The sequence below is a fragment of the Cololabis saira genome, chromosome 6 (genome assembly GCF_033807715.1).
Source record: "Cololabis saira isolate AMF1-May2022 chromosome 6, fColSai1.1, whole genome shotgun sequence".
Lineage (NCBI taxonomy): Eukaryota > Metazoa > Chordata > Actinopteri > Beloniformes > Belonidae > Cololabis > Cololabis saira.
The window spans coordinates 7,626,300-7,645,182 of record NC_084592.1 but is presented as its reverse complement, the minus strand read 5'-3'; the positions used below and the strand labels follow the sequence as shown (position 1 = coordinate 7,645,182).

Below are 18,883 nucleotides of genomic sequence, written 5' to 3'. Positions count from 1 at the left end.
AATTTTAGGAGGTCACTTAGCATGACATTATAGTTTATAAATACATTAAACATCTGGTTGTGCCAGTCTTGCATAGGATCAGAAACCATTGATAATACTTATTTTTCATAAAAAATATAGAAGCAAGAAAAATATGTAAACCTATTCAAATTAAGGTTGTTTTATTGTTTTTAACTGAATTTCTGATTAAAAAAAAAAAATAATTTACCATAAAAAGTGACATGATCTACATCTTAGTCACAATGACAAACAAATACAATGTCCTTAATCAGAAAACCTAAAAACAACTATAATCTCTCATGTTTTTATTAAACACCAGCGTCAAATAAACACATGAGAAACTATAACTGTCAGCTCAAAGATATTGTGTTTGCCTGTTATTCTAATTTAGATGAAAATCAGGACATATTACGAGGTAAACCAATAATTTGCCATTACCAATCCAGTTATTTAGATAATATATGGTCTGATATCTGATGCTTATATATAAATATATTTATCTACTGGCAGTGTAGCACGATGTATAGAAGAAATTGTATTGCCTTGACTTTGTAACACCCATGATGCCCTCATGTTCTTTGTTCCTTGAATAAAAAAAAGAGTAAAAAAGAAAATAGATAAAGTGAAGCCAGGATATTACGGAAGAGTATTAGGGCCATGCAAGAGAAAAACAATTTGAGTGGAAGACTTTTTTTTATTGTGCACTTCGAGAAAAAAGACGAAATGTCGAGAAAAAAGTTGAAATGTCGAGATTAATGTTGAAATACAATTTTGAGAAAAAAGTCGAAATTTCATGAATAAAGTTGAAATTTCATTTCATTCGAATTTTGACTTTTTTCTCGACATTTCAACTTTTTTCTCGAAATTGTACTTCAACATGAATCTCGACATTTCGACTTTTTTCTCAACATTTTGACTTTATTCACGAAATTTTGACTTTTTTTCCTCAACATTTCGACTTTTTTCTCAACATTTCGACTTTTTCCTCGAAATTCTACTTCAACATTAATCTCGACTTTAGGACTTTTTTCTCGACATTTCGACTTAAATAATGAAAAAATAAATCTTCCTCCTCTAAAATATTATTTTTATTTTTCTCCTGCCTGGCCCTAATACTCTTCCGTAGAATATAATTGTCAAAGTACAAAGAAAAACATCTGCAGTCAACTTGGTGGAGCTCTGGCCATCTCTTTTTTTTTTTTTTTTTTCTTATGATGCAATTAGTGCTCTCTCGTGGCATTTTTTAAACTGAACATTAAAAGAAGAAAACACCAATGGTGCTTTCTTGACATAGAGTTCAATTCTGCTTCAGAGCGCTGCAGATTTGTTTCTCCTGCCGTGGTTTTCTCCTGTCAGACAGATGTGTGCAGACACATTCAACCACAGGAAAACTACTCGGCTGTGGTTGCTTCACTTTTCTGCTGGGACCCATTTATTGTGAGGGAATTCCAACTTAGACATGTACATGAGCGCAAACAGTAGCGACATTAAAAAAAAGACAAAAAAAACCCCCAACCTAATTAAATCTGGCATAATATTCGCTTATAATATGCGCACATAAAAGAATAAAAACAATAAATAAAAGATGCTGATTATAACCAACACAGTCTCTCTTTCTCCATAAACACACACATGTATGGATTGTGGAAATAACCCGTTAACAGCGAGGATGCAAAGTGCCCAGGGGGCTAAGAAAGTCTGTTTTTATGAAAGAATGAAACGCTGGAGCAGAGCAAGAAGAGCTGGAACGGCTGCCTGCACAGCAGCCGTGCAGCAGTCGCTGATAATTTTCCACATCGGTGATAAAAACAAGAGGTGGCACAAATGAAGCCACTTGTGGTGAAAAAAGAACTAAGAGACAATCAGCATGAGGAGGTATGCGGGCCTTTTGAAGCTGTAATCAAGTTTTATTAAAGGTCAGCTGCTAACAAAGGCCTCCCTCTCTGATTATCCTGCACAAATGCGGAGAAAAAGGGGTTTTTGAGCAGAGCTGGATAATTTAGCAGGTGATCTATTTAACATCCCATTTTACATTCAATAAATTGGAGGTCCTAATCAGTTCATCCCCGGCGTGTATTCCAAATAATATCATTATGCATGACACACAAATGTAGTATTTATTATTTATATGTATGCCTAAAAACTTTAATGAAGATGTCTAATTTCCATTTCCATTCAGCGGGTTAATTGGTGCCAACAAGCATCCAGATGAATAAACAAGTGGTGTCACACGTGCTTACAATTACAACAATAGAGGCTGACAAGAGAAAATTGGCTTAATCCATTAGCTTTTCTAGCCATACAGCTCAAGGCCATGACGGGCTCAATTCTTTTTATGCACGTCTCCGCTTTGTGATGCATTGGGCTGTGCTTTTGGATTGGAGGGGTTACATGGAAACATACCAGAGTGTTTGTGTTGATATACTTGTGTTTATGCACAACACAGCACAGTATGCATGTCAACCCGAGGGCAGGTGCAGCTGACACATTCTGCATAAAAATCAGTGGAGCTGCGTGGGTGCAAATGTGGTACACGCAGTCGTACTTTCTCCCAGTACCCTGCTGTGTGGTAAACAGATTGTTCAATTTTACAGGCGGCTTGGTTTCTGGAGGAGTAAAAATCCCATGATGCTTCAGATCAGACACAATCACGGCGATAGGAGGAAGACTACTTAACAATCACACATGCTGGAAGACTGGAACAGGAATAATCAGTGATGGAAAGGTGGGATATTCTTTAGAGCTTCATTATGTTTAAACTGGACGAGCGGTTAAGAGTCAACACCAAGATTCCTCTTTAAGACATATTTTTGGCATGGGTGTTTTCAAGTAAGATTACAAGGAACTATTGTACCGGGCCAATTTATATTAAACAATGACTACGTTTACATGCAGTCAAAATTGGGGTTAAGGTCAATATTCCGGTTACTGAAACATTGGGAATAATCTGTTTCCATGCGTGAGCAAACAGGGTTATCCCTGTTTACATGGTGATTAATCATTTGGGATATCTGGATCAAACTAGCGACGCATGGAGAACATCATGACGCAATTACCATCATTTCCGCTTATTCTTCCTGTATGTAGAGCATCTCTAAATGCACAACACCGGAACCTGCAGCGTGGGAGTGAGAGAGGCAGGGTAACGGCTCGGGCAGGCGGGGGAGAGGTTTGTCCGTCAAGACTCCTCTCCCTGGCCCTGCCCCTTCTCAACCTTTCCCCGACCCTGCACCCCAACCTGGGACTTGATGATTGGGCCGGAGCCTTGGGAGCTGGTGCTGGCCTGCGGTCCCCACCCCTGGTCATCCCGTTGCTGCTTCCACCTGCCTGCGGTCCCCACCCCCGGTCATCCCGTTGCTGCTTCCACCTGCCTGCAGTCCCCACCCCCGGTCATCCCGTTGCTGCTTCCACCTGCCTGCTGTGTGCGGCTGACGTCCCTGACTCCCCCAGTCTGGCCTTCGGCAGGAGGGTCCCCCCTTATGATCCAGGTCCTGGTCCAGGTTTCTTCCCTCCTAAAGGGGAGTTTTTCTTGCCACTGTTTGGCTTAAGGTTTTTCTCCCACTAGGGGAGTTTTTACCTGCCATTGTTTATGTAAAAATTGCTCAGGGGTTTATGTTCTGGGTCTCTGGAAAGCGTCTAGAGACAACTTTTGTTGTATTAGACCCTATACAAATAAAATTGAATTGAATTGAATATCCAAATCCAAAACAACAACAATAACAGCAGCACGGAGGATAATCAACAGCCCAGTAGAAGTGGTTTTGTTTCTTGTTCCTGTAGTTTTCCTTTTTCAGCATCTTCCAGCGGAGCTTGATCTGGTCTGGCGTTTGTACAAATGCTGCTTCGCGCAACTTTTCGCTCACCTTCTTGTAAATCTGGCTATCCCGGTACTTTCTACCGTCTACAAATGCAGAAATGTTCATATCCTTCATTACATTTATGAAGTGATTAGTCTCCTCCTGGTCTTGTGTTTCTCCGTGTTTATAAGAACTTCCTGGACTCAAAAGACCAGGATTCCTTGCGAACAGAGCATGTGCAGAAAAAAAATTCCTGTTCCGTTTGATGGGGATATTCCGTTTGGCGTTTACATGACCCAATATTCGGGTTAGAAAAAGAGTAACCCAGGGCTCATTTTCGGGTTTTTAAAAACCGGAATATGAGCAAATTCTGGTTATTCAAAGAGGTTATTGGTGTTTACATGGCCGCGTAACCGGGTTATTGCTAATATTCTGGTTAGAAAAGGTTTATTGACTGAATGGAAACGTAGTCATTATTTAAACTTAACTTGTTAAAAGTGGTGAATGGGTGCAGGAAAATGCCTCTGGATTCAGGGGAAGATTACATGACTTCTTAAAAGTTGGGATATGAAGCTTTATTTTGAAATGCTGGACATCTAGCAATTATGGGTTTGGACTTCAAAACCGCTACACAAGTTCTCTCATCCTCCCCTCAACCATAAAAGAGCTAGTCATGCAGCTGCTGTGGCCGGTCTCATAACTGACTGTGTAAAGGATTGAGCCTGAAAAGCACATTTAAAATCATGAAAATGTCATTAAAGTCAACAGTGACAAATGCAAGTTTTGAAAACATTTGCAATCATTTAGCAAATCCAGCATGTTCAGCGTTTTCATTGGGAATATTTTCTAATTGGTCACAGTTTAAAAAACAAACTAACAAACAAAAATAACAAAAACAAATCTTGGCTGCATTTAGTTAATAAGATTAAGAAACTTCTTCCAGTAATCACAGAACTGGTGGTTTGATATCCAGTTACTCCTAATGGCAGGAGAGCAGCCCTGCAGGCAGAAACATGCTGTACTAGTACAGCCTGCAGTAAATACAGTAAAACTACAGTAGTTTTGAAGCATGTTTATGATCAGAACTGAAGATATGCATACCTTAAGCTTCAGTGTGAAGTTTCATGTGTTTATATGTGTTTGCATTGTAACTGTTATGCGGTTAAACCCTCTGGAAACTAGAACAACACATTTTAAAAACAGTCCTGCAGGTTCAGTACAGCCTACATGGAATCAATTATTTCAAGTGCAAGACTGATTTCTTACTCACTAAAAATAATATTAAAAGCGGCCAAAGGATCTTGGATTTAAGCAAGATAAAGGAAAAGCTGATTATTGTTACGTGCAAGCAGACAATCTTATAATACCAGGCCTATCAGGTCATTATCTGTCACTAGGCTTTCTTGTGCAGCTAGTAAGAAGAAATGTGATTAGCCGTTCAATTGTGTGACAAAAGCAACAGCAAAGGACATCCCATAGTGTCAGATAAAGTCATGGTCAAGCATTGATGCAACGCTCATGCGCGGGTATTTGGTTATGCACTGCAAAAATTCAAAATCTTAACAAGAATATTTCTTATTTCTCATCATGGGAAAAAACAACAATTTTCACCTGTTTCAAGTAGATTCTCACTTAAAATAAATACAAAAATCTGCCAGTGGAACAAGATTTTTTTTGCTTGTAATGAAAAGATAAATCGTGTCCCACTGGCAGATTTTTCTAATTATTTCAAGTGAAAATGTACTTAACAAGTTATTTTTCTGGTAATTACTCTTTTTTTTAAGTATAATGAGATTTTTTGACTAAAAATTAGACATTTTAACTAGAAATACGACAAATATTCCTGGTAAGATTTTGAGTTTTTGCAGTGTGGAGTGTATCCAGATTCATGCGTCAAAAGAGCTCAAAGACCAAATGCAAACTGTGTTAGACTGGGAACCAATAATGCATGGATGCATGTTTTTGCACTGAAATCCACCTTAATACATAATGTCCCACAAATAAATGTTTTTTTGTTGAACTTTGATTTAAAGGAAGCACCCTACAGGGGATTAAATGAGGGTTAACAATAGTTATTAAATATTGGTGCATAGTGTGAGATACACGTCCTTGTGTTTTATAAAAATGACTCCGAAGGCTGTTAAAACTTACAAGTTTTAAGACACGAAGGAAAAGAAACTTCTAGTGGTTATTGTGGCATTTAATCTGAGGAGAGTCCGACTGCAGCTCAGCTGCAGGTTGAACCACAGGAGTAAATGTCAGTGGAGTTCAAGACGCTGTGACTGACTTATGCAACCGCTGCAGTTTAACACCAAGTTCAACTGCTGCAGTTGCTGGTAAGTTAAAGTTTACGGTTAAATGCTCATCAACAGCTAAACCAATCACATTACAATTGGCCCACAAAGTTTTATGTATTTATTTTTCATTATTATCCATGCTTGTGATCCAAATACGCTTTATATACAAGCTGTGGACAAGTAACAGATGAATAAGTTCCCGCTATATGTAAAGTCAAGAGGGGACTGGGAGAAACAGAGTGGCCACGGTTACATGATGTTTTTTTAATTCGGAATTAATTATTCAGAATTAAATAATTCAGAATTAAACTATTTTCCTTTGAGTTTACATGGAAATAGTAATTCTGAATTGAGGTTTACATGAAAAACACGTTTGATGGTCTTTCTCCAATTCCTCTCCAGGTCTGGGGGTTGGGAAGGTTCTGATTGGATAGGGGGGGGACCGGAAGTTAAACTACCGGAAGAAAAACAAACTTAGCCGCTACAACTTTGAAAAGCTTACAATTTTGATGTTTCCTGTTTCCATCTGTTCTTTTAATTATTTCCAGGTCCTCCAAGCTATTTATTAAATAAATGGTCTCTGCTCTTGCCCACTGTTTACTGCGTGCTGCCATCTTGAAACTTTGTTTGGAAAACCAGCCCAGCGTGGAATATAAGATCATGGAGACAGACGGGGACGGAACGAGCAGAAAGAAAGACCGGGATTAATTTAAAGAGGAATGAGTGTATACATGATCTGGAATTATTCTATTCAGATTTAAAATCGGAATAAACCAGCCACTTACTTCGGAATTAAGTCTAATTCGGAATGTCCATTTTCATTCAGAATTAGGTGTTTACATGGTCATTTTTACTCATTTTAAATCAAATTTAATGCCAATTCTGAATTAAAGAGGAATTAAACTTCTCATGTAAACCCATAAATTCTTATGTGTAGATTGTTTCACAGGCAAATCTGTTGTTCATTCAGATGCATGATGGGAACCAGTTGCTCAGCACCGGGCAGGCTCCCAGTCTAATAAATAAGGGGGGAGACAGATTAGATCAAGGACCTTCTATGTCTGGGGTTCTCCGGCGCTGGAGAAGCTTGAAGATGGATATTAGATTTTCATTCACACTCCAAATCCAGTGGGAAAACAACTCCATAACCCTCACAGACTCCACCAATGAGTCAAAGCAAGCGTGGAGTGCTGAGACGGAGACCAACACAGACAGCTGGTTTATACTAATGGGAATACCCACTACTTAGTTACTTATCTTTCCCTGACTCACCTTGTCTAAAGACGGACTCAGTGCTTTAAAGCTGTTTGGAACATGGAAGCACTTGCAGCTGCTGCATTGTCTGCACTACTTAGACACAAGCACACACTCGTATGCAGATGCAGCACACATGGTGTGGCACATGCTGTGTGTTGTAATTTCAGCCTCTCCGTGCTGTGAGGAATAATTACATCGCTCACTGACTCGTCAGTCTATACTCCGCTTCTCCCTCATTCTGTTCTCTTCCCTATAAACTCTTTATCTCTCCTCTATCACAACCGCACAAACAATCTTCAGTCTCAACCACCCTTGCTCTCACTCCATTTTATAATTCTTACTTCTCCATTCCTAGTTTTAAAGAAACTACCTCCTGTCTCCGAGTCACCTGTTCAGAGAATATCATGTTTAGACTCACGATTAGTTAATTCTGCAATAATTGAAAGGAAATTCCCCCCCTTGGGAAGAAAAAAAACGTTTTCAACCTTGTTAACATGTTATTATTTTTTTTTATTTTCTTAATGTTTTACAATATATCATGAAGAAAGTTTTGGCTGTGGATTTCTGCTCTGAAACTATAAAGCTAAATGTACAGGCTAAGTGGCAAAGGCAGAGAGGCTGAATGTGCCATTTAAAATATAGGAGGGACCAATCCTAACCGCTGCCAGGGGGACAGATAACTTGCATGTGCTGTAAGAAATAAGGCTGAACGATTCATTGCATTTGCGATAATATCACAATATCATAAGATTATAGATTATAGGGTTGTCACGTGACGCGAGAGTGACTCTTCATGCGGCGCTTTACTCTGCTGCACGACGGCTTCTGGGTTAAAACAACATACAAACACCAGAGCCATGGACGATAGGCAGATGTCCAGCGTTATTGCGCCAGACAAGCCAAAGATGGGGATCATTGCCCGAAATGTTGTGTGTCGCTCCTAATTTTTTTATTATTCGATTTGTGAAAATCAAAAATAGTTCAATTTCACTGTTTTTATTGGTCCCAATATTAAATATTTTGTAAAATCTAATTTACATATCTTTGAAGTAATAGATCTGTTAGTTTGTGGTGTTGAAGTAATCTTGAAACTTTCTTAAAAAAAAAAGCATTAATGATATTATTAGTTTGTATTTTGTATTTACTGGCTAAATTAAAATATGCAAGACCTAAAACAAAGATGCCTAGTCTTTGGAAGAAAATGTTAAACTCATTATTATATTGTTATAACTACTAACTATTATAACTATATTGTGTTTTATATTAAATTCATTCATTAGATTTATTGAAGAAAAGAAAGTTGCATATTAAATTGGGGAAAAAAAAGAATCGCAATAAGAATTTTTTCCAAAATCGTACAGCCCCAGTGAGAAACAAATGAAGTGGGAGACGGTATGAACAGTATGAACTACTATTCTGATACTTTCATTACATACAACCTTCCGCTTCCAGCAACTTTCCAGCTTCCTCTTCTTGAGAATCACTTTCTGGTTCAAATATTACAGTTACCCTAATATTAGAACAAGCATTTGCATATTGCAGATAAGTTCTGCAGAGTCACAGGGCACCGGCAGGAGAGTATTACTGTATTTGTTAATTAGCAGAGATATAGGCAGGGCTTGATTAACATATGCATACATCCCTGTTTAATAAATGAGGAAAAGATGTAGAGCCATACCCCAAGACCTTAAACATAAGGGCTTATTTTTTAATTCCTGGCAAAAACTTAGATATACAGCTACAGTCCTGAGGAGGAACAGATTAATTAATATTCATTATTGCAGGACTGTGAGTTTGGGTATTTGTCTGCACTTCCGACTTTCAAACGTGGCTTTCACAGGTCAGAGCATTTCACAAAGTTGCCTTGAATATCCAGGATATTTTTACTGTGGCCTCGTCCACATGAAGACAAGCTCAGACCCAAAGGTTTTTCATAAAACCAGCAGTCATCCACACTGGCATTTGGGGGTCTGTAAACAATCATTTTTGAAACCAGGTTCCAGAGTGGAAAGATCTGAAGGTGCCGTTAACACGGCTCCATCGTTACTACCCAACTTTTCTGAAATGCTATCGTACGGAAGAGTATCAGGGCCAGAGAAAAATACAAGTCATATTTTAGAGGAGGAAGATTTTTTTTTCATTATGCACTTTGAGAAAAAAGTCGAAATGTCAAGAATAATGTTGAAGTACAATTTCGAGAAAAAAGTTGAAATGTTGAGAAAAAAGTCAAAATTTGATGACGATATTGATTTGAAACGCATATCACACATATGCAGTTGCATAACTACAGAAATGTCCCCTTAATGTTCCACTCCAAGGATGTTAGTTAGTTAGTTAGTTAGTTAGTTAGTTAGTTAGTTAGTTAGTTAGTTAGTTAGTTAGTTAGTTAGTTGGTTAGTTAGTTAGTTAGTTAGGGCTGCTGCTGCATAGCTGTCAGTCGCTCTGCTAACTGGATTGGATGAGGAGACATTTCCATTTTATTCACGAAAATGTATTTCAACTTTATTCTCGAAATTGTATTTCAACATTAATCTCAACATTTCGACTTTTTTCTCGAAGTGCACAATTAAAAAATATCTTCCCCTTTCAAATATTTTTTCTCCTACTTTCGTCATACACGTCACTGTGCTTGCCGCCATTTTCTCTGTTTACAGATTTCTGCACGTGCGCATACCCAATGTTTTGTTATTTCTTTTCGCCGTAGCATCACAGCACCAGGAACAGGCCTGTCGTGTATTTTACAGCGTTTTCAGGCCTATTGAGCAGGTGGAGACACATATTTACTGACATATCTCTTTTTTTACGAAGAACGTTTTTGAAATAATAAGCCGTTTCGTCTGTGTTGTAAATATAGCCAGTGATTCTTATAACATTTCATAGACTAAATCAAAACAGTTTAATTACAGGGAAATGCTTTTGACCTAGTTTGAAATTAGCCCTTACTATAAATTTTATAGTTAGATTCAACAAATTTACCAGTAACCCTTCTGTTAACCACCTTTAAAGTTAATTCCTGTCAAGTATTTATACTTGCATAGTTTGCTGTATATAGCTGTACTATTAACACATAATCAACAGTAATACTGTAGTAAACACCTCTTAGCATCAGTTAGACTTCACTGTACAAAATAGCAGTTCATAGAGTCTGCAAGTGAAAAAAAAATAATGTAAGGAACTCTGCTTTTCTTCTTAATGCTTGCAGTTGCATGTAATGTGGCTGTGATACACAAAGTTGAGCAGTTGGTATGCAGGAACAGAACTTAAAACCTTAATGGAACACCTGTTGGATACGATGAAAAAGTAAATAAAATGGTATTGATACACTAAGTGTCAAATTTGATACAGAAAAGGACATTTCTAGAAATTGTTATCAAAATATTGGGGGAGGATTTTTTTTTAACGGACTAATAATAATTAATTCATTGGAAAAAAGAGACTTTTCTATCTACGTCTATCTTTTTATTCTCTTGCGCTACTTTTCTACTATTATTTCATATGCCAAGCTTTAAAGAGCTGCTACTGTTAAATTCCCATACTAAAAATAACAAAAATGATTAAAAAGCTCTCTGTATTGATTGCATGTTCTCTCATTCTCAGGCGCTGTCTATGGTCCTGAACCATAGAGGGCAAAAAAAAGGAGAAATTGCAATGACATTAAGCTGAAAATTGAAATCTTATGGTGGTTAGAGTATTGAAGGAGTTAATTTAATGAGATGGTCTAATAATCATCCTTTCGCTAAATCCTCTTTATTCTGACTTCCATATTCACCAGTTTTAAAAAGGGCCCAAAGCATTAGTCATCTCACATTATCTGACACCAGAACACGACCTGACCTTTACTTCCAGAACTACATTTGCTTAAAATAACTCCTCCCACTTCACCAATCTGTAGACCTCCATAAGAGTTGGTGTCTATATGTGCTCCTGAACATTTTACTAAAGCAACTCAATGACAGTCTCTTTCCACTGAACACTCATCTGCACTTAAGCTAAAGTTGGATGTGTCTGAATGAACTTTTGTATCAGAGTGTCCACAGTAGGGGTGTAACGATACACTAATCTCACGATACGGTACGATACACGATATTGAGGTCACGATAACGATACGATACGATATATTATTTTTTTAACAACCTTGAATGAGGTAGTCATGAGGACATTTTCTTTTATTTGAAAGACACAAAATACAAAATAATACTGTGCATTTTCCCTATTGTTCCAGTTTGTAATGCTTTATAACTGTTTAAGTTTTAAAGAGAAAGCCAGGCCAACCATTTTCCACAAACTGAACTAAAAGTAAATGTCAGGTTTGCATTATGCATCTTCAGTTTCATACAAGTACAAATATTTTGCCACAAACTGAATAGTTTCTCTCATGTATGATTTGACTTTTTTCTTTTCCAGAAATTTAACAACTAAAATTAAATAAATAAATACAAGTAAATAAATACATACAATTTTACATCATAAAAAAGATTGATTCATGCTCACCTTATTAGTGTAAGAGGAGATTTATTTTTGTTAAGAAGGTTATTTTGGTAATTCAGGGTTCATTATTTTATAAATATATTCTTTATATTCTGTAAATCAGGGACTATAATGACACTAGTCAGTTTCTGTAGTGATTAGTATGTTTTAGATTGGGCGGAGTGATACAGCACTAGGTGCTGTGTTGATGTTCTAAAATCCTACACTGTTGAGCGGACATTGAAGTACACTGGAACTCAGCAGAAGTTGTCCCCGTGTTTATCCTACTCACCACCCCAAAAAGGTTTAATTTAATAAGGTAAGGCTTAACTCTACACCAGACTTACATAAGTAAAGGTTCAGACCTCAAAACGGGACCGCAAAACGGGACTAGTTTATTCTGAGCGGAGGAAGATTTTGGTCCGCGCGGTCCGGCCGCGGTCGTGGTCGGATGCGCGTTTCTAGTCAACACAATAGATTAATAATAACCCAATATCGCGATACACTCTGTCACCTCCACGACACGTATTGTGACATTTTTGTATCGCGAAATTTCGTGGCACGATATATTGTTACACCCCTAGTCCACAGGAAGAGGCACATTGTCGGCAACAGGGAGAGTATTGATATTTATATTGATACAGAGACCTGCAGGGTAGATCGCTTTGCAGGTGTTTCATAAATCCAGAGCTGGGTAGTAACGAGTTACATTTACTCCGCTACATTTACTTGAGTAAGTTTTGGGAAATGTTGTACTTTTAGGAGTAGTTTTGAATCACTATACTTTTTACTTTTACTTGAGTAGATTTGTGAAGAAGAAACTGTTCCTCTTACTCCGCTACATTAGGCTACGTTGAGCTGTTACTTTTCTTTTATCCCTTTTATCCGCGTACGCGTCAATCTCATGACATCACTGGGTGATTCTTTGGGAAAAATGTTTGTTTTTGCATGTTTTGTCACATTTACACAGACTCAAACACACACAGAGTTTCTATGAGTTCATGGGCTTGTTCTAGTTCTGCCTGGTTATAAAAGAAAAGTAAAAAGGCTTGAAATTTTGTGCTATTGTGCTTAATTTATTTTTTTATTCTGGTATATTTTATTTATTGTATTATTTATTAAAGTACTTTAATTTACTTTAAGATTATTTTAATTTATTATTTTTTTTTTTATTGATTTAATTTGGCAGAAGATGATTATTTTATACTTTTGTCTGTTTGAATGGTTGTGTTAAAAAAATAAATCAGACGTTACTCAACAGTTACTCAGTACTTGAGTAGTTTTTTCACCAAGTACTTTTTTACTTTTACTAATAAGTAATTATTTGGATGACTACTTTTTACTTCTACTTGAGTCATATGATTCTGAAGTAACAGTACTTTTACTTGAGTACAATTTTTGGCTACTCTACCCACCTCTGCATAAATCCCACCTATTCCTGTACCTAACCTGTGCTGTGTGTTACACACACTTCAGACCAGAACGGTATTTGTAATCTGGTTGGATTGATCCATCCCAGCAATAAAACAAGAGGGGATCATGCTAGAAGAAAGAGTGCCTGCTTGGCCCATCTGCTGCTCCAAAGACACCTGGGAAAACATTTTTAGAACAACAGCAGAGCTTTTCAGAGATTGCTTGAAACAACTTTTGTGTGGATTATTTGTAAATCCGCCAAAGCTTCAGCAGATCAGATGACTAGTCCTTTGAGATCTCTCCCACCCGATACAAAACAAAAAGCAAACACTGATTCTGAAACACAGCACTAATACAAAGTTGTTACTCTAACTGAGCATTTCAACTGAACTCCTTCAAAATACCTGCTCTATCTCCTTGAAATGCTTCAATAGTTATGTTTGTTTAGAAAAAATTCTGCCAGTGTCTCGCAATTAATCGCATATCAATATTTGACACGAGAAGCAACATTGTTCAATTTAAATGGATTTTGGTATATGACTGAATCATTGATTTGACACATAAATGAGCTTAAACAACAAAATTGTGTTTATTTTGATAACTGAGTGTTAACATAAAGTGCAATATGAATAATAGGAATATGATTGCATTGTCCACAAGGCACAAACTTATATTCAAGTTAGCTATATTCAAGCTTTTACAGGACTTTTTGTAAACTTTCTATTCTTTCTCGTCGTCTCTGCTCGCTGCAACATGTTTGGCATTGAGGTGGTAGCGAAGGCTGGAAAAGCTCCGGTGAAAGGCAAATTATTTCTTGCACAATTTGCACACAACTGTGCTTTTATCCAGGTTTCCAGTCGGTAGTTTTTCAAAACTAAAATTTCCGCCCACCGAAGCCAGCAACAAGACAATAATATTTGTCTTATTTCTAGTTAAAATGTCTCATTTTTAGTCAAAAAATCTCATTACACTTAAAACAAGACTCATTACCAGAAAAATAACTTGTTATTTGACAATTTTCACCTGTTTCAAGTAGATATCACTTGAAATAAGTAGAAAAAATCTGCCAATGGAACAAAGCAAAAAGCAAAAAAGCAAAAAAAATCTTGTTCCATAGGCAGATTTTTTCCACTTTTTTTAAGTGAAAATGTACTTGAAACAGGTGAAAATGGTCAAATAAGTTATTTTTCTGGTAATGACTCTTGTTTCAAGTGTAATGAGAGTTTTTGACTAAAAATTAGACATTTTAACTAGAAATAAGACAAATATTCTTCTTAAGATTTTGAGTTTTTGCAGTGGCATCGGTTTCCATTGTTGTTTCTCATGTTGAATCCTGTGCATCAGTATTAGCGTTATTTTTCTGTAATTAATTCATCTTAATTAACATGATACAATCCCAGCTCTAAAAATAACATTTCAGTGTGACCAAGTGTTTTTACTGTACCATTGAGCCATTTGGAGTTGTACTGGGCCGTGCGCAGGGGCGGCATGCCGCCCAGGCTTCTGTAGATGACGGGGTCACGGCCCGAGAAGTCGATGACAGTAGCAGCGTACAGCTCTCCACTCTCCGTTACTACCGCCGTGGAGTTGTGACGAGGGTCGTACGGGCAGCGCGCCACGCCGTTGACACGCTCCAGCACCCTGCTCATGTTGCCCACCTGCGATGCAGACAAAGACGAGGGCGATGGAGTGAAAACAGCAGGAACATGAAGAAAATCAATGAATTTCCCCCCAAAGTTACCCTCAAAAATGCAAACTTCACTTTACCTCTCTGGTGGTGCACAGTGGCTGGAAAGCATTTGTGCCGCAGGTCATGACTTCTGTTTTGTTCACCAACAGGACCCTGATGTAATTCTGACATTCCATCTGCAGAGGAGAAAGGAAAGAAGAAATGCTTACAAAATAATAAAAAGTAATTCTGCTCCTTTTTTCACCATTTGGTACATTTCAGAGAAGAACAATGGCCCAAATCTTCTGGGACTTTACCACCATGCAGTCTGGTGTCTGCAGCTTTTGTGAGTGAGTTCATTGTTTGAATATATGAATGAGGGTTGACAACTAAATGGAGGCCCATTTGTGACGTCAAGAGATGTACTACAGTAAGTATTTCTAAACAAAAAGTAAAATTAGTTTTAATAAAAGCAGGAAAATGATTTATTGGTCTCTGCTGGTAAGAAGTTTGGTATTGCCCTTCACGAAACACGAGTTATGCATTGATGTCACTTCCCCACGTACGCCCCCTTACTCGAGTGGCAAAAATGTCTGCAACTAGTGGAGAAGACGAGATAACAGCCGATTATGGGCTTAAATTAAAGGCAGTTGGACTTGACAGTGACCCGTACAGTTACCAAGAACCAGTGGTCCATGGACATTAATATTTGGTACAGTTACCAAGAACCAGTGGTCCATGGACATTAATATTTGGTACAGTTACCAAGAACCAGTGGTCCATGGACATTAATATTTGGTACAGTTACCAAGAACCAGTGGTCCATGGACATTAATATTTGGTACATTTACCAAGAACCAGTGGTCCATGGACATTAATATTTGGCCACGAATCCAGTTTCCTGATATTTATATGTACTTAATTTCTACGCCGGGGAAATACACGAAGCAAAGCTTGAAGGCTTACAAAAGTCTTGACGCTGGGTCCGACTTCAAGGCAGGATTTGTTGTAGAAATTAAAGTGATGACGACACCGAACTTTATGATTTGACCGTTTAACGTTAGCTACCCAAAAATCCAACATTACCTGATACAAAATGGGAACCACAAATCCACGTTTCGGTGCCTGGAATCCAGTTGTTTCTGTGAATTGCAGCGATCCATTTGTCTCTCTTAAGCTTATTTTTCGTCAGTCTGTAAAACGATAACTACAATTTCTTGCTAAATCTATGAGCACAGTCGATCGCACAACAGCTCTTTCCCATTTTAGATGTTTTCCAGTTGCTCAAACTGAAAGTTTACGCTGACACTCAGTCTTTCTGACACTCAGTCTTTCTGACACTCAGTCTTTCTGACACTCAGTCTTTCTGACACTCAAGCCCCTTTCACACAGAGATTCCGCAATATTGGTGTAAAGAAGTCCTGCCAATACGCCGCCTTTGTTGGTTCACACAGAACCATACAACGCCGGCATAACGCCGCTCCCGTCTGTAAATTCACACAGCATGCCGGCGTTCCGCAATCAGAGGCGTGACGACAGCGTCAGCGCTGGCCCCGGCTGGCCCCGGCATGGCGGCTGTGTCATTCACACAGACCCCGTTTCGGCTCTGTGACTACCTCCGCTGCCGGCTTATTGGTGGGGCCACTTGGCCCCCCCATTCCGCCTCCGTGACTTTCACACAGAACAGCGAGGCGGCTTAAAGGCGCAACGTTCCCGCCTCGAACTGGCTGTGTGAAAGGGGCTTCAGTCTTTCTGACACTCAGTCTTTCTGTCAATCAATCTTTCTGACACTCAGTGGACGTAACCTGCTGTGAAGTCTCATCTGTGACGTCATGCACATTCCCTCTATAGACAGTTTGGGAGACAAATATGATATTGCGATATCATATCTACGCAAGTCAACAGATCACACCGGCTGTTGTTGGAATGTGTTTCAAAGGACATTTTCACCATCTCACTATCTCACCTTAGGTGCTCATGCACATTTTCTTTCCCTGTCTTTGTGGTTTCTTTTCACTGGTAGCAAAACAACTCTTGATTGAAGGGTCTGAAATAGCTCGGCTGCTCAGAGACCTCCCAAGAGACCCCGCGAGGGCCTCACCGAATGACCAGAAGATATCAAAAAACGGCTTCACTGTAAGAGCTGCAGTGCTGACATGAAGTGCTGTAATTGGGGTTGTAATAGAGGTTACCTCTGTTTTGCCTTTGCTCTGACAGGACCTCCTGGTTTCCTCGTCCGGTGCCCACTCCGTTGCCTAGGAAACAAACACAAGGTGACAAAGGGATGACAAAAAGGCCGAAAACCAGTCCCCGCTAAGTTCGTAGGACACTTCAACAGTTATGCAATGGCTGACTGTTGATGTAGGCCTTCTCAAAAAAGTCGCATGAAAAGACTTTAACCTCACTGCTGTTTGTTTATTGTGTAAACATGGCGAATAGCTTGCCAGCAAAAAGCTCATTCGAGGGTAGCGAGCGAGGCACGCAACGAGGCAGCTGAAGGGCTGAGGACAGCATTAGCATGTAAATGGCTTTCTTCTGTTCCTTTCTTCTCTCTCTCACAGAAAGTTTGCAGCGCTCACTTCCACCCCGCCACCCCCTCATCACTCCTACGAGCCAATTATATTCCTGGTGATGGTTATGTCTTGGGCTTAATTATGGATGCAGGCAGCAGCACTCCACGACTGCACTGCAAACACACTAATGCATACACGGCCGGCCCGGCCGCTAGTGCTGCACTGGCTCCGGCTGAAGGGCTTGAGAGTTGGCCCTCACTTGGCACCGAGTGTACCAGCAGGTTCCAGAGCGCTGCTTTGTGGTGTGTTACTGGCCTCATTTATCCATCCTCTCCCATCTCCTCAGCCTCTCTCATTTCACTTCCTAAAGCATGAAGTTTAACTAGACGTATACCCAGTACTCCAGTTGTAAAAAAAATCAGGGGGGATGGTGGATTTGATCATATGGGGACAGATAATTTGTGCTGATTACAAATAATATAATATATTACAAATAATAGCAGTGACCAAAACACATGCAAAAATACTGCAGGGATGACATAGCAGCAGTTAAATGCAGCCTTCTGTAAGCTTTAAATATCCACTGGGCTTACATCAAATACATCAAAACACAACAATAAAAAACACTTTTCTGAACTTATCAATATGACTCTGTCCTTCACAGGATAAGTAAAATGGATCACTGCAAAAACTCTAAATATTAACAAAAATATTTGTCTTATTTCTAGTTAAAATGTCTCATTTTAGTAAAAAAAATTCTCATTACACTTAAAACAAGACTCACCACTGGAAAAAAAAAAACCCACCTGTTTCAAGTAGATTTTCACTTAAAATAAGTAGAAAAATCTGCCAGTGGAACAAGATGTTTTTGCTTGTAATGAGAAGATAAAGCTTGTCCCACTTGCAGATTTTTCTACTTATTTCAAGTGAAAATGTACTTGAAACAGGTGAAAATTGTCAAATAAGTTATTTTTCTGGTAATGACTCTTAAGTGTAATGAGATTTTTTGACTAGAAATAAGACAAATATTCCTGGTAAGATTTTGAGTTTTTGCAGTGTGGAGTGTATCCAGATTCATGCATCAAAAGAGCTCAAAGAACAAATGCAAACTGTGTTGGACTGGGAACCAATAATGCGTGGATGCATGTTTTTGCACTGAAATCCACCTTAATACATAATGTCCCACAATACAATTTCTTTTTTTGTTGAACTTTGATTTAAAGGAAGCACCCAAGCTTTTTTTGCTTGTAATGAGAAGATAAATCTTGTCCCATTGGCAGATTTTTCTACTTATTTCAAGTGAAAATTTACTTGAAACAGGTGAAAATTGTCAAATAAGTTATTTTTCTGGTGTTATTTTTCTGGTGATGACTTTAAATGTTGAAATAGCAGTAAAACCACATGCATTGATTAAATTACATAAGGGATGGAAAGGGGGGATGGCAGTTTTACAGGGGGGATGATTTGGAC

General features: G+C 38.4%; 1 protein-coding gene across 4 annotated transcripts in view; it reads right to left on the bottom strand.

Annotated features, from left to right (window-relative positions):
- The window catches only part of sema5ba (sema domain, seven thrombospondin repeats (type 1 and type 1-like), transmembrane domain (TM) and short cytoplasmic domain, (semaphorin) 5Ba), a 310,185-nt gene that overhangs the window by 105,507 nt on the left and 185,795 nt on the right, over positions 1–18,883 (bottom strand). For all 4 annotated transcript variants that reach the window (XM_061723153.1, XM_061723155.1, XM_061723156.1 and 1 more), the window contains 3 exons: positions 17,093–17,155; positions 14,999–15,097; positions 14,676–14,889 (listed from right to left, as the gene is read on the bottom strand). In XM_061723153.1, the coding sequence (XP_061579137.1) occupies positions 14,676–14,889; positions 14,999–15,097; positions 17,093–17,155 (376 nt within the window). The remainder of the gene's footprint in view (positions 1–14,675; positions 14,890–14,998; positions 15,098–17,092; positions 17,156–18,883) is intronic.